Genomic DNA, 15740 nt, shown 5'->3' with positions numbered 1-15740 from the left:
AAAGTGGACTGTTACTCTCTGAAGCACACGGTTAAAACTAAGTTTTGTTGTTGTTGTTGTTATTGGGATTGATGGTATCATGTAGAACCTTTCCCATTTACGCAACCTTTCCATTATACAAAATGTACTTCACACCAAGAAAATACGGTTCTTTTAAGGGTTCTTTGGGGAATCAAAAATGGTTTATGACGTAGCTGGGAAAATTCCTTTTTGGAAACTTTATCCCCCCCCCCCTTGCTGCATGTCCCTATTTTACCCAGCACTGGGTTGTATTTAACCCAGCATTTTTTAGAGTGTAAGACTGTTGAAGATCCCACTGTTAAAGTGGACTGTTACTCTCTGAAGCACACGGTTAAAACTAAGTTTTGTTGTTGTTGTTGTTATTGGGATTGATGGTATCATGTAGAACCTTTCCCATTTACGCAACCTTTCCATTATACAAAATGTACTTCACACCAAGAAAATACGGTTCTTTTAAGGGTTCTTTGGGGAATCAAAAATGGTTTATGACGTAGCTGGGAAAATTCCTTTCTGGAAACTTTATCCCCCCCCCCCCTTGCTGCAAAACGTACCGGTAATTGCACACCTCTGCAAGTCACGCAATTTGAGTTATCATTCATGTCTGTAGATGGTGAAATTAATAATAAATAAAACAAGCAAATTTCAAAGATTAAAAAATGGCAACTCGCTACAAAAAACACACTGAAGCCTGGTGGTAAATGGCAATAGTTCTTTTATTTTTTTTTCTCTATATTTTAAAGGTTTATTATTTACAAAGAAACTAAATAAAACAAAAAATTATGAAAATCAAAAGAAGTTTTTGACAAACACCGTTTGTCTGCATATAGGTGTAAGAAAGTATACATTTACCTTTCTTTATTCAGGATCAAGTAACTAATTGTTCATCTATACAGTATTTATTGAATGATTTTTCCCCCAGTTTTTTTTTTTATTCTTTTTTAAATTTTTTAAACCAAGCATTGGTGTACATGAACAAGCATAATGGAAAAGAAAATAGCTGAGATTAAGAAAGCTTGAGGCCTGTTCTAGAATCTTCCATCATTTGCATCACGTCATTGAACATATCAAACAGAATGATTTCACCTGAATCGTGGAGGCTGCAAACCAACCGTTTTGGTTTCCCTCCTTTATCTCAACGTCACTCCTCCTTTTTCTTTTGCATTGTTCATTTCCCATCACATGAACACATATATGATAAAAACAAATAAAAAACAAACATACGGAAATATGTGCTGGTTTTCTTAAACGCTTCCTCAGAAAGTGACAGCATTCTCTTTTTTTAGTGTATTGTTGTATGAACGCCTCTCCTTCCCAATCTGGAATTCTAACAGTGTTTAAAGCTGAGAGGAAAAAGCACATTAACACGGGAAGCGTTCCCCTCTGAAGGCAAGTACAGTATCAAAAAAAGCAGATACCCAGAGTACCGCTGACCATCCTATCTGTACACTAGTTTCTATACACTATGGCATAGCAGGAGTTAAGCGCTTTTTGTTGTATTTGAACACACAGGTCCTCCCGTCGGGCCAGAGGCCAGACGACGTGATTCTGGGTGATGTAGCAACCCCTTTAGTTAACCCACTAATGTATGTGTTTCTGCTTCTACTGTAGGTTTCTCTCTCTCTTTAAACAGAAAGTGCAATTCACAATGAAAGTTTGTTTGAAATGTTTCACTTTGGCCAGTTTCATTCCACACAACATCAGTGGCTATTAAGTTAAGTTCCACACACATTTAACCAACGATCTATCATGATTCCAACCGATACTGATTTGCTTGCGAATAGATATACTTTCACTAGTCTCACTAGCAAATCTCGTCCTTTTTGCTCCGATACGTTTGGCCATTCCCATTGCTTTTTGTTCTCATCAGAAAACATTGAACATACACGTATACACTTGTTTACATACACGTGTGCGCGAATGTGCGCGCACACACGAGTCACACTCATAAAATGAACAGGATGAAACATGGCTATAGTTTAGGCACAAATACTTAAGAATGTCCTTTTTGTGAAAATTCAATGTTTCTGATACGCACAGAGAACGTCTAGGCAGACAATGAACAAAAGAACATAATCTCACAATACATTTAAACGTCAACGTTTTTTAAATAGTATTTGTGACAATGCATGCGTTTATGGTCGCTGTATGGGATTTGCACTGGTACAGTACTGACACAAGTGTTTTTTTTTTGTCTTTTTTTTTTGGAGTATTGTCGTCTTTTAAACATTGTGCAAGGGGGCTTGGAGACTTTGCACAGGTCAGATGAGTTTTTTGCGCTATTTTACCAACTTTTGGTAGCGGTATTGAAAGAATAAATTAAAAATAGATGGGGTCAGTGCTGCTAGTTACCCCTAGTAAAATCTGTTTTACCACCAACATGGATGACTGACATGCTATTTCAAAGTCTTAAGCCCCAAACTGGATGAATCGATGTATGGGAAAGATAAAAACCTTAATGCAAAGCAGCTTCTGTTTTTCTTTCTTTGAACGTCTATATTTCTTCATCTATCCTTTGTTGGATTCACGTAGTTGCTCTTGAAAACATACAGAATAGTTCTGCTGGCCGTTTTCATAATTGTGTTGTGTCTGCTGTGCCATCGGTTTACGGATTTTTATGTTTCATATCTCAGCTGATGTGTTTTGTAAATCTAGCAGAGCATTAGTAAATAAATACATAAATAAATGTTAAGTTAGAATGTTTTTCACAGTCTTTAAATGCAAAAATAATGGAAAATGCATAACCAGAACATCTACGTCTATGTAATATTATGAAGTTGGAGTAGTGTGTACATCCATTAATACTGATCCATGTGGAAAAAAAACACTATTAATATGAAAGTATTATAAAACAAAGCATCTATCGATGTATGCAGGCAGCCTATGGCTTCCTTGTTACATCAGCCCAGGAAATGATCAAATAAATATACTAAAATGATGATGTAACATAGGCAAAATGCATTAAGCTTTGCTGCTGCTGCTGATGATGATGATGAAGATGCATAACCCCCTCCCCCACCGCAGTGGTGTCATGCCACTGTAATCACTCATATGCCTTTATCTTTGACCAGCATGATATTTTTGAATACAGATATTGTCTTTATTACTACCTACAGTGTAATGCTGCTATTTGCATTAAGGTTTTCTTATCTCTAATGAATGTTTCTGATGTCTGTTGTCACATATTACCATTTGAATATATATATTTATATATATATGCATATATAGGCATTACCCAGGCGGCTGACAGAGATAAGACATTGCCATGTTTGAGAAATGCACCACACATTACTTTTGTAAATACTAGGTCTACAAAACTATGTACAACACACATATAGGTAATCTTTATATCACAGTCTATTGCATAATGGTGATAATCTTTAGTTTTATAAATATTGTAAATGTACAGTCTTTAAGTGACATTTCATAATGTCCATCTCGTTCTAAAATCAGATATAGAAAATAAAACCATCCGATTTGACCACACATCCTTTGTAAAAATGAAATAAATTAAAATTAAAAAAACAGAAAAAAAATACATTGATTCCCTGTAATGCACAAATGCTGTCTTGAAACGCAATGCAATTACTGCACAACACAAAGTATTGCAGAGATCGAAACTGCACCTTGATCTGATGCTCCGAGCATTTTCTGATATTATTATTTTTTTCCAGCCGCTAAAAGTTTTTAGATGTGCTTTTTAAACATTTCAGTATTTCCCAGGTTTGATTTGCGCAAACATTTTCCACAGTGATGCCAAACGATGCTGAATGCTGGACTTGTTTTGTCATCTTCTCGTTGAGAACAAAAACGGTAAAGAAAACACATTCAAAAGCATTCCAGTACCAAAAACGATAACGAAAATCCGAACTGCAAGGAAAACATCAACAGAAAAGAACATCATCTGACACGTTATAGTCACATATGTTAGAGAGGAAGACTTGCGTTTATACTAGAGTTTTTTTTTTCTTTCCCATATGGTCAATGCCAAATATTCTAGTTGGATTTGCACATATATATATTTGTATAATATACATTCTTAATGTAAGTTGAAGGGGAGGTGTGTCTAAAATATAATACAAGGAAATTCTGTACAGGATAGCTATGAGGTTATTATTTTTTTCTCAGAGGAAGTTGGAGAAAAAAAATACGAGTCTTTTCCCCATTTTTTAGTCTCTCCGTAAAAATCAATCAAAATATCTTTTAAAAAAATGAACATGGAAAAAAAGTAAAACGGGATCATAAATTCGATGCGAACCGCATCTTGTCTTGTTCCGTCTCTGTACTACTTAAGACTGCCGACTCTCTCCTGGAGCCCGTGGAATCCCTGTGCTGGGCACTAGAGGGCACCGTGCGCACCGGCGGTATTGCGCCCGATGACATCTGCCGGAAAAGGGCAACCCTCTGTGGAACATTGGTGCGGATACCGCTTTGCAGAACGGAGCCCGGGGCCTGGACGCCTGCCGCAGATCCCATGGGTGGCTGAATGGAAGCGAGCGATTCGCCCGATGTGGGATGTGCCCGGGCAGCCAATGAGGTCTCGTGGGGCAGTGACGGCTGCGAGGCAGAGAGGTGGCGTATGTCCTTGCTCAGGCTGCCTGACTGGAGTGCCTGCGTGCTCTTGTGGACATCGCTCCTCTGAGGGGACGCCCCTTGCGATTGCTGCAGTTGTTGCGGAATGGAGGCAGGCGAGGGCTGCTGGGGTAAGGATTGCTGTACAAGGGACAGTTGGGAGGCCGTCGGCGATCCATACTGGAATGTTCGGCTGGCTATAGGGGTTTGCACCGGGGGACTGCAAATGGATGTGGTGAACGAACAAGGGGACATGATGGCCCCCACCGGCTGCTGCAAGGGTGTAGGGGGATTCGGGGAAGAGGTGCTCAAGTTGCCGTGAGAAACGCTCGGCGCCGAAAACATGACGCCCTGTGAGGGTGGCACGCGGCCTGACGGGGTTATAGTGGCGGAGGTGCTGTAGCTTAGTGGGGCGGCCTGCTGCTGTAATTGGTTGATCCCAAGAATGGCAGTTGCTGTACTGAACGGTGGCTGGGCGGGAGAGTTAATGATGGAGTTTCCAGACATCGGCGTGGAGTTCATCCCCGTGACCGATTGCTTCCGATCCACCATCATCACCATCTCTCGGTCCTGCCGGATGATCTGCTTCAGCAGCTCGTTCTCCTGAGTGTTGAAGACGCCAGCGTTCAGATCCTTCTGGAATTTCTGGAGCAGGAGTGAGTTCTTCTTCCCTGTTTGGGGGGTGAAACCAGAAGATAGTCAGTTTTTAGTCGGGGCTGAGCGGGTAACATCTAGCCCAAATGGGGCAACAAAGGGTGTTGAACAGTGAGAGGAGAAGCACAAAGGTTTCACAAATGTAGAAAGGGGAGGCTAGTCACACCTAAGTAGAGGTTTTGAAGTCGGACTGATGTTGGATTCAACATCTGGAGGTGCTTACCTCATATGGTTTTGCACTCAATCTCAATGCACATTTGTTTCACTATCACTAGAGCAAATACACACATTTTGAGTCTAAAACATCACATTCTCCGAGCACACCATAGATACGGTTAGAGTTTCATTACCCTGCTGAAGAACAAGCGTCAAGCTTTTTTTTCTAATCTGGTTTGCTTGACTTCGCTGGTCTCCTACTCTGGTCAGGTTGGTCTGTTTGCTGGTTTTAGAGGGGCTTTGAGACCACAACCAGCTAAACTTAGCTGTGGACAAGCTTGGCCAGGCTAGGAGACGAGATATATCAGGTATGTCTAAGCTATTTGTTTTCCAGCAGGGTATCTAGTTCTACTGTAATAGGACAAACACATATTTTTATTGCACTTCACTGAGTAATAGTAGGCCTTTACTCTGAAAAAAATCAGCAGCTAATGATCCTATATAAGCCTCTTCTAGGATATTTTCGTGTATAAACTTGGAGGACTAGGAGTGTCACTTTAAAAATCATTTTTAAAAAGGCAAATAAACTCAAAAAAGTTAAAAAATGTAAGAGTTAAAAAAAATGTCAAAGTTAAATGTAACAGTGAAAATAAATTTGATTTAGCAGAAGGAAAAAGAAAGGCAAATGGAAAATAAATAAAGCAAAGCAGTTTGCAAAAGTTTTTCTAATCATTTTAAATATGTAAATATGAAATATAATTTATAGTTTGTTATATTTTGCTACATTTTAAACGTTCATTCAAAAAAATTAAATACCTATTTATTTGTCAATTTGAAAAGTTATTTATATTTTTATTTATACTGATTATGCCTTTTTTAATTTTTATGTTATTTATTTATTTATTTATTTGTGGAACTGCTAGTCCTCCATAGTCTACATATAAGTAGAATCATTGATCAGTGCAGTTAACAGTCATCTATTTGTGGGTTACTGTGAAATAAATGTCAAAGTTTGAACCAGCAATAAAGAAAATGAACTGATTGATCACCTAATGTTTGTAAAAAATGCTGTGAGATTATTGTCAAATATGAATTTAACTTCACTCCAGTGTGCCAAATGGACTTAGATCTGCTTCTTTTACTCAAGTCACAGTTTTGCTTCTATCATAAATGAGGGATGTATCGATTTTTCCATGAACCTCTACTATTACTGCCCTTTTGTATACAATAACTGAGCATAGCTCTATTGTTACATAAGATGACTGAGTAAGGCTCTTATGAGCTGAAGGCATAAAGCAATAGGCTATCAATCTCTCAGCCGTAGCTGTAAGAGCGAATCAGGCAGGAGGCACAGTTTCATGACCCAGCTGCTTTGGGACATATAAACTTTTACAATCAAGCTGTCTGCAGTGTTGAGCGCAGAATTGTTATATATTTAATCATTAAGGAAGGACTATTACACACTTTTCTGATTAGAGAAAGAATGCAATTTTAGTCCGATTTTTAGATGTTTATGGGGGCAAATGCTAATAGTTTTTCAGTGCATCATGACAGGTGTTCATTGAATCATTGTTGCATTATAAATACTATTCTTCAAACTTTGCAAAAGTTTAATGAAAAATACCATAGAGTTAATGCTACTAGCCTTTATTTATTTGTTTATTTATTTTGAAAACCATGCGTAAATTGTCACGACTACCTGTCAGGCATCACTGAAATAGTGGTTAATTTCAGAAATCACTTGTCTTTGTGACAGCACTGGCATTTTATAAAGTTTTCAATACATACCAACTGAATTTGAGTATTTTGCAATAAAAAAAAATGATGGCAAATGTTGAATTATTGTTTTTATTTTATTATTATTATTGCAATATTATTGGCAATGCTCCAGTCATGGGATTGTGTTTATTCACCGATTAGAAATGTTATTATTTGAGTATGTTTTTTTTTTTGTAATGCTGTTATTTTTATAAATAATGTCATTTTGGAGAATTTCTTAAGTCTTTATTGATATTTTTTAAAATCCCTATATAAAAATAAATGGGAAAAAACTTTACAAACCAAGATGGCTTCAAAGTGGACAGGCACAGAAGATTTAATGTGATACGAAAATAATGCTTTTCTTGTCAAAACATATACTACATAGCCAAAAGTATGTGGACATAAGCCATCAGCACCAGATGGATGATGACTTAAATGAAAATACGAACAATATGATCTGCTATTAAGAGCATAATGTGGTAGCGCAGGACAGTAACTGTCAGGATGAAGGAATTTAAACACTGTCTCCTAATAACTTACTGTAATACGTATATTTTATTTAAGGCTGTTCCCATGGGGGGAAGCGATCAATAACCAATTACGCAGAGTTTCAGCACTATGTCATTTGTTATTAGCTGAGGCAGAAAATGAGAGATATCATATGTGACTGAAGAAAGAAAGGGGCTCTTGAGGATGAACAAGTCTGGTATCGACAGGAACGGTTATTCAGGGGGACAGGAATATCGTGTACATAATCGCAGTAAGGACAAAGACCTCCCTGGAGACGTCTCTGAGGTTTTACAGGCCTGTCGTGTCCTTGCATATCCAAATATACACAATTTCCTTGTTCGCGGTGCGTATCGACTAGTCTGGTAGCGGTAAACATGGCTGGGTGAGTTTTGTAGAGAGGCAGTCAGACCTGAGATGCATTTTGGTGTGGGGACAAATAGTGACTGATGGCCCCTGATGTTTGCAACCCACCCTGAGAGAAATGGCCTTTGCGTATTCGTTCTCAGAAGGCAAAGGCCACGATGTGTAATCTATTGGCAGCCACAGTGAAATGAATCCAGATGAACACTGAAGAGACTACAGTCTACTTCTAAATGAACACGCATTGTATGTCTATAGACTTACGTGATGTCTGAAAAGAGGTTTGGAGGTATCGTGAATTCTGTGAATGAGGAGTTGATCAAAAACATGTTATTCACAGGACTCTAAAAGGCCAGTGGAGAAGGGGATCTAGACAGGCTCCTTCTAGATCTATCATGACCTCTAAGAGATGAAATGTTCTGCTGGATATGTTTAAAGTGTAGACGTTCTCTGACACCCTTGCAGGAACTTTGAGTTGATACTGTATGTCGTGTTTTATTGACCAAGTCTTGCAATCAACCAAATCTACAGGGATTTCTGCAGGAAATTACATAATCTCGGGTTGTACTAAACTAAGAATTTGGCTTGCAGTAACCCAAAACATATTTAGACACTTCAGTCACATTTAAAAATGCATGAATGTCATTGCATTACATAACAAAATATGAAAACCAAGTAGCATTAAATGGAAAGAATGCCATCTCAAACTCAAGTGATCTAATTAGTAATCTAATCAGCTTCTAAAACATAAACATTTGTAGGTCTCTGATGATGTTTATACATAAAATTCTTATGAACCCTTTTAGGCTTAGAGAATATGTTGATTTTATTGTAGTTAATTAATCACATTAATTATAAATGTTCAGAACTATCATATTTAATGCATTATATATACAATATATACAAAAGTGTGAAAAAATTCAGTGTATTAATATTTTTTGTCAATTAATAATTCATTCACTATAAACTATCAACATATTAATTCAATATTCTCTATATAAAACATATGATATAGAAAACAATGAATTTAATTTCTAATTTAATAAAAAACAATGTCAAATTAGGTGAACGCATTTGGATATAATCTATGGAGCCCCGCACATGACATGCAAGAAAAAATAAATAATTAGTGCGCACGATTTACTAATTCGTTCCCTCGATGTACTAAAACGTGCACAGGATTACTATTTCGTTCCCTCAATTTGCTAAATCGTGCGCACAATTTACTAATTCGTTCTCTCTATTTATAAATTGTGTGCACGATTTAGCAAATCGAGGGAACGAATTAGTAAATCGTGCGCACAATTTATAAATCGAGGGAACGAAATAAACCGTGCACACGATTTAGCCTACTATTTTTTTCCTGCATGCCATGTGCGGGGCTCCGTAATAATCATAACATTTCTATAAAATTGCAAAATGTACGCTATTATATTTCTAAAGCTGTGCAAGCTTAAATGTCCTATGTTTTTACTGTCAGTATCCAAATTGTATGTCTCAATGTTATATTGTACATTCAGTTCATCTAACTGAATAAAAATGTAAGCATTATGCACAAATAATACATATGAAAATAACATTTTTCAAGTATATGTCTCAGATGTTTCTCTTAAAATTCCTTAGAAGTAAAAAAGACAATTGCTAGGAGTACTAATCAAAAGTTTTGGAAGAATTTGATGAGAAATTAAATTTCATATTATAACAACTTAATGGCAGACTTGGGTATTTTGGCTAATCTAACCAAAGTTTGAGACACCATTGGGACCAGTGCTCAGTTTTAAGTAAAACTCTCAATTTTCTGTCTTCGAAGAAATAATTGAGTCGTTTTTTTTTTTTTTTCTCCTGTGGGGAGTTTTGGCAAAAATATCATTTGAGACTGCCACAACATTTGATTGTGAGCAAGAAGACCTATAAAAAAAGACATTCTGAACATTGCTTTAGCATTGATTTCACAGTAACCCACAGTCTCTTTCAGAACAAAACCTATTACATGGGGCTTGTAGAAACACACATCTCCACCGAATGCTCTTAGACATTCAGCAGAACGGAACATTCTATTTCACCTCTAAGCTTGACGGCCTCCGCTAAGACACATTAAACCTCTGCTGCATTCTTCTGGGGCTGAATGGGGATACTGGGCTTCATTTCTTTGTATCTGTGTCACTAAAGATGCCTAATAACCTGGAGTCTGCCTCCCATTCTCTAATTAATGAGTGGAACACAGTGAGCCGTGAATGCGGCACACCATTGAGCTCAAACACCTTGCCAGGTGGCCGCCATTATGTTTGGACCACGGCTATAAATAGGCCAAGAGAAAGAGAAAGCTGCCTACTGTTTATTTTAGCTTCTGTTGCTAACATGTAAAACTGTGTAAACTAGTTTGAGTTTAGTTTGAGAGGTAGGGATGTAAAGTGTAAATACACAGTCAACCTGGAAATATCTGAGAATTTTAAAATTTTAATTTCCAGGCCAGCGTTAAAATGTTTAACTGGCTCTTTGTGAGCGCAAAAGAGTAATACAAATACCTTATCTTTATCGCAAATGACAAAGTCATGGAAATTCATTGTCTAAAGGTGTGGGAAATCTGTGTTTAAAAGCTAGGTAGCTAAAATAGAGCGGCAACATTACTAATTTTATTACACTTATCAGTAGTGTAACACTAGTTTAGCTGTTTTTATCTGTTTTTTAAGTCACTTTTTTGTGGGCTGCTCTTCTATAATTTTTTTTTCATACAGTAAGCATTTTAGGTTACCTTCTTTATATAAAGAAAAGTTCATTTAAATGATATTCATTAAAAAAAATGTTTTTCTCTGATTATAGAGTCTCTGACATTGCTAATAAAATCGTATATATTTAATAATGTATTAATATATTACCCCTCTAAGGCCTGGTTTCACAGACAGCGCTTAGACTAAGCCAAGATTAGGCCATAGTTCAATTAGGACATTTAAGTAATTTTTATAAACATGACTTAGAAAAAAACATTACAGGTGTGCATCTTGAGACAAAACAAGGGCACTGACATATTTTAAGAGCAATCAGTGCAAGTCTCTTTCAGTTGAAACAGCTCAGACTTACATTTTAGTCTGGGACTAGGCTTAAGCATTGTCTTTGAAACCAGGGGTAAGTGTCTTATCTTTATGTATAGCTAAACATTTAAAGTAGCTTGACTGTAACTACAGTAGTTAACATTTGAAGTGGATTAAAAAAGTTAATCAAATTTGTCCTAAAACAAGAACGCTTCTGTCGAATCGCGATCTCGATTCCATTTCGATTTATCGTGCAGCCCTAGTTTGGATCCACTTCAAATGTTGACTACTGTACTATAAATAGGCTTACCAAGCTCATTTTAAAGTATCTTCCCCACCATTATTAAAGATACAGACAAATAAGAATGAAAACAGAATGAAGCATTTTGTGTGTGTTTAGCAACATCATCACAACAAGCAGAAAAAACCTTAAGTGAAGCACATCTTTTGGAATTTCTAGAACTGATCAAATAGTATGCATGCATTGATTATTGTAAAGACAGTTACATAGGATAAATGCCCAAACATGACAAAAATTACTTGCCTTGACTTTAACAATAGCATGCAACCTTGTTTTTACTTACAATGGCGTTTTATTAGTTTGATTTAACCTTGGTTTTGAGGTCCACTGGGTGCACTGAACGCATGCTGGCTGCCTTAAGCCTGTGGATCGTTTCAGACGTGAGGGGGGGAAAATCTGGATCGTCATGAGGAATTTACCTGCTGCCTACTGGTCGGCCAGGACACTCTTGAAAACGAGATGAGCTCATCTCAAGAGGGGCTCCTGGTCAAATAATTTTTAAATAAAGATAGATACATCAATTGTACAACATGTCATTCTGGTTAATGCATGGTAACTTTAGTTTTCTTTTTTTGTCAAATTCGTTTGCTTAGAACGAGACAAGCATTTGCAGTCCAAAAAACAGTACATGGAGCACCAATCATGTCACGGTCCGTATTTTTCCCTTGTATGAGACAAGACCCCTTGTTTTAGTTGGACTAATGTCAAATCAAAAGTTTTGTTTTGTAAGTGCTGACAACTTGCAGTGGCAATCTAGTACAAGCCCGTTCTCCACATGAAAGGACAAATGCACGTCTTGGCTTTGTTTACACCGGTCGTCTCGCGTTGTGACTGGCGTTTAAAGGGTGTTAACGTCAATGCCACAAACAGAGATGGGTGCAGATAGAATCCTAGTTTTGAATTCGGACAGCGTAATGCATACTGTCGTCTTAGGGTTTCATTTAATCGAATTGAATTTGATTTGATTTGGCCTGATCACGTCAATTCTTATCTGTTATTGATTAGTTGTGACGTGCATGTCACAATAGTGTGGGCATATTGATCCAAACCAATCCAATCCAACTTTTAGTGCAAGGCAAGTCAATAGCGACATGCCAGAATTTAGCAAATAAACACAAAAATAAAAAGAACCAAGAAAAAAGGTTAAAAGATAACATTAGAACCTATATCTAAATTTTTTTTTGGATGCAGGCAAGCAGGTGCTAATTTTTTATTCGATCCCAATGACTGTATAATGGAACTTAAAAAGGGATATTCTTTTATATTTCTAGCATGTTTCATGCAATCACGTTGTGAAATTATGCAGGGCTTCATGCTATATTAGTATACGTCATAACCGATTCATATGCTTAAAGGAGAAACATTTACTTTGCGTTTTCAGGTCACATCTTAAATTATCTTCTGGTTTTATCTTATGAACTGTGAAATCAAAAGGTGCACAAAGAAACAAGACACAGTTTATACTTTGTATCATATAATCATATCAACCCCTTTTTAAAAGAAATACATATTGTGAAGCTATGCTTGGATGTGACCACTTGTGCTTCACTTCAAATCTGGTCTGTCACAAACTAGTTAAATATTCCTATTGAATAAAAGATTCATGGAAATGTTGGGTGAAGAGTAACAAGGCTCATGCTCTAGACCTACTGTAAACCGTAGTGACAGAGAATTCAATTGAATAGCACAAAAAAGTGGTGACAAGGTCATAGACCGAACCCATTGAATGGGGCAGAACATCAAACCGATGTTCTATGAATGTTCAGAATGCATTAGCTCACATTTGAATTCCACACAATTCAAATCCATGATGGACGGTGGCCTGTATCTCAACAATGAGACAAAGACTAAAATGTGCAGCATTACAGAACCTGATGTGTCTTAAGACAGCTTGAATAAAATCCCTTTTTTATTTTCCATTGTTCCTTTGAAACTGGTTGAAAGAGAAATCCTTCTTTTCAGTATTTCTATGAAGAGTGGTGTGAGTGATAATGGATTTGTGTTTAGTGGGGAAATGTTAAAAAGTACATCAAGCCGACTGGTTTTAAAATAAGACTTTTTTTTTTAAAGCATAGTACAAAAATAATGCTAATTTTAGGACATGCTTTTATGGAGAAGAACATTCAGTAAAGGAGCAAATGTATTGTAGTGAAAAATGAGGAGGGTGTTTAAGGTGTTTCTTAAATTTAAATGTGATATTTCAGATGTTAATGCTGTCATTTAATGAATGTTGAGGCGACTCATGCAAATTCTGCACAAATAAACTCCAAAAAATAACACATTTGGAAAATAAACTTTAAATGCTGCTTTGGAACAATATGTTTTGTGAACAGAGTTGTTCAAATAAAGGGGTTAACACTTTACAATAAGGCTCAATTCATTAACATTAGTTAATACATTGGGTATCATGAACTTTTTTTTCAAACATTTATTAATGTTAATTCATAAACATGCCATTGCTAACATGTAGGGTTCAAATTAGATTTATATAAATTCATACACGGTAAAAACAATTTTTTTGACGCGAAATAAATAAAATATTGGTTATTGGAGTATGTTTTTAAAATCCATTTTCAGTCTTTCTACTTCAAAATGTCATGTTTAGTTCAGTGTGTTTCTTTGTAAAATAATTGTGAAATTTACAAACCGTACAAAGAGCGAAAATTGTTTGTACTGTAATAAATGCTGTACTGTTCAATGTTAGATCATGGTTCCCAATCTACTAACTAATGTTAAAAATGGATCCTTATAAAATTATACACAAGTGTTAGCATTGAATTAAACTGAATTGAAAAGCCTGTTATAATGTTTTAAAATTTATTTATTTGTTTTAAGACAAAAAAGTAAATAAATATAATAAATTAAGCACTTTAAACGAGCAGGGACTATACTAACATGTGAAGAACTGGTTCTAATTGATAGGTAATTATTTCAGCCCTTGCCCTTTAGTGCACCAGCTCAAAGGGCACTGCTGCGGTTAGGGGTCAAGGGAGGACGGGGTGGTGCTCATACCCAGGTGTGCGAGGTGGGGGAGTGGAACGGAGGCTCATGCTGGTGAGGGTTTGCCTCCGTCCACCCTCCATGCGTCCATTTGGGGATGACATTGAACCAAAACCAGCAGGGCGACCAGCCCCGGGCAGGACGGCTACATGCACTGTCACTTACCGACAGACCAATTACTTAACGCTAGCATTTACAGTTAGTTCTAGCGATTTATAATGGCTATAATCCATGCCTCCGTCCACCCTCCATGCGTCCATTTGGGGATGACATTGAACCAAAACCAGCAGGGCGACCAGCCCCGGGCAGGACGGCTACATGCACTGTCACTTACCGACAGACCAATTAAAATCTAGCGATTTATAATGGCTATAATCCATACGAAACATTTGGAGAAAGAAAAAAAGAGAGAAAATAAGGTAGCATATAATAGACACGTCATGCAACACAATGGTAGATGATTGAGGTGCGATGAAGGACAGGACACAAACGCGCAACAAACACTCACGAGGTTCAGGCATTAGACTAGAAGAGAAGGCGAGGGTTGGGTTTCTGGTCTTACCGATGCGGTCCAAACGGTCGATAGCCACGGTTTCGAAAGCGCGGCGCATCATGGGATATTCCTCCAAGACTTCGTTGAAATGGTCCACGGACAGTGAGAAAAGTCGGCAGTAGGTGTCAGCGCGGACGCTAGCTGTACGACGACCTTTCGTCAACAGGCAGATCTCTGTGGGAAACAGATGAATTGAAGATATTACATGTTTTATATAATGGAGGTCACTCGTTGGAGAAGGAGGCCGGTTGAGCATCAGATTAGCATATAAACATAGCATGAGGGTGTGAATTCACATGACGTATCTGGTTTAATATGTTATTCTGTGAATATCAAAAATGAATAAGATCACTCTTACTGGTTGGTTTTGGAACACACTTTATTTGCAGGTCATGTGCTAACTGAATTTAGCATTTACCTGTGTCGAAGCTCTGATGCAAGTCATGTGAGAAGGAATTAAAGCTGTTTCTTTTGGATTGTTTTTTTTTTTTACCTTTATTTAACCAGGAAGTCTCATTGAGATTTCAAATCTCTTTTTCAAGAGAGACCTGGCCAAGGTAGCAGCCATAGAGTAAGCAATAATAATAATAATAATAATAATAATAATTTATTTGCTCAATTGATTGTTTCTTTTTTGTTTGTATTTTTGTAATATAAATATAATTACTTTATTTGTATAATAACAATAACATTTTATTTATAATTATTTATATTATTTATAATAATAATAATAACAATAATAATAATAATAATATTTTAAAAATGTATTTGTTCAATTGATTGATTCTTTTTGTTTGTATTTTAGTAATATATTTGCTTTATTTGT

At 36.8% G+C, this 15740-nt stretch overlaps 1 protein-coding gene across 2 annotated transcripts in view; it reads right to left on the bottom strand.

Moving 5' to 3' along the window:
• Window positions 1–767: 767 nt before the first annotated feature.
• Window positions 768–15740, bottom strand: part of LOC107749006 (potassium/sodium hyperpolarization-activated cyclic nucleotide-gated channel 1-like) — a 114462-nt gene continuing 99489 nt past the window's right edge. The window contains exons 7-9 of one of the 2 annotated variants that reach the window (XM_016564046.1): window positions 14924–15088; window positions 8296–8332; window positions 4994–5261 (exon numbers count right to left, since the gene is read on the bottom strand). In XM_016564046.1, the coding sequence (XP_016419532.1) occupies window positions 5075–5261; window positions 8296–8332; window positions 14924–15088 (389 nt within the window). In that variant the 3' untranslated portion in view covers window positions 4994–5074. Of the gene's footprint in view, window positions 5262–8295; window positions 8333–14923; window positions 15089–15740 lie in introns of both variants that reach the window. The other variant, XM_016564045.1, reaches the window with a different exon arrangement.

Source organism: Sinocyclocheilus rhinocerous, unplaced genomic scaffold, assembly GCF_001515625.1.
Source record: "Sinocyclocheilus rhinocerous isolate Xijiao unplaced genomic scaffold, SAMN03320098_v1.1 scaffold260, whole genome shotgun sequence".
Lineage (NCBI taxonomy): Eukaryota > Metazoa > Chordata > Actinopteri > Cypriniformes > Cyprinidae > Sinocyclocheilus > Sinocyclocheilus rhinocerous.
This window is presented reverse-complemented; position numbering and strand designations above follow the sequence as displayed.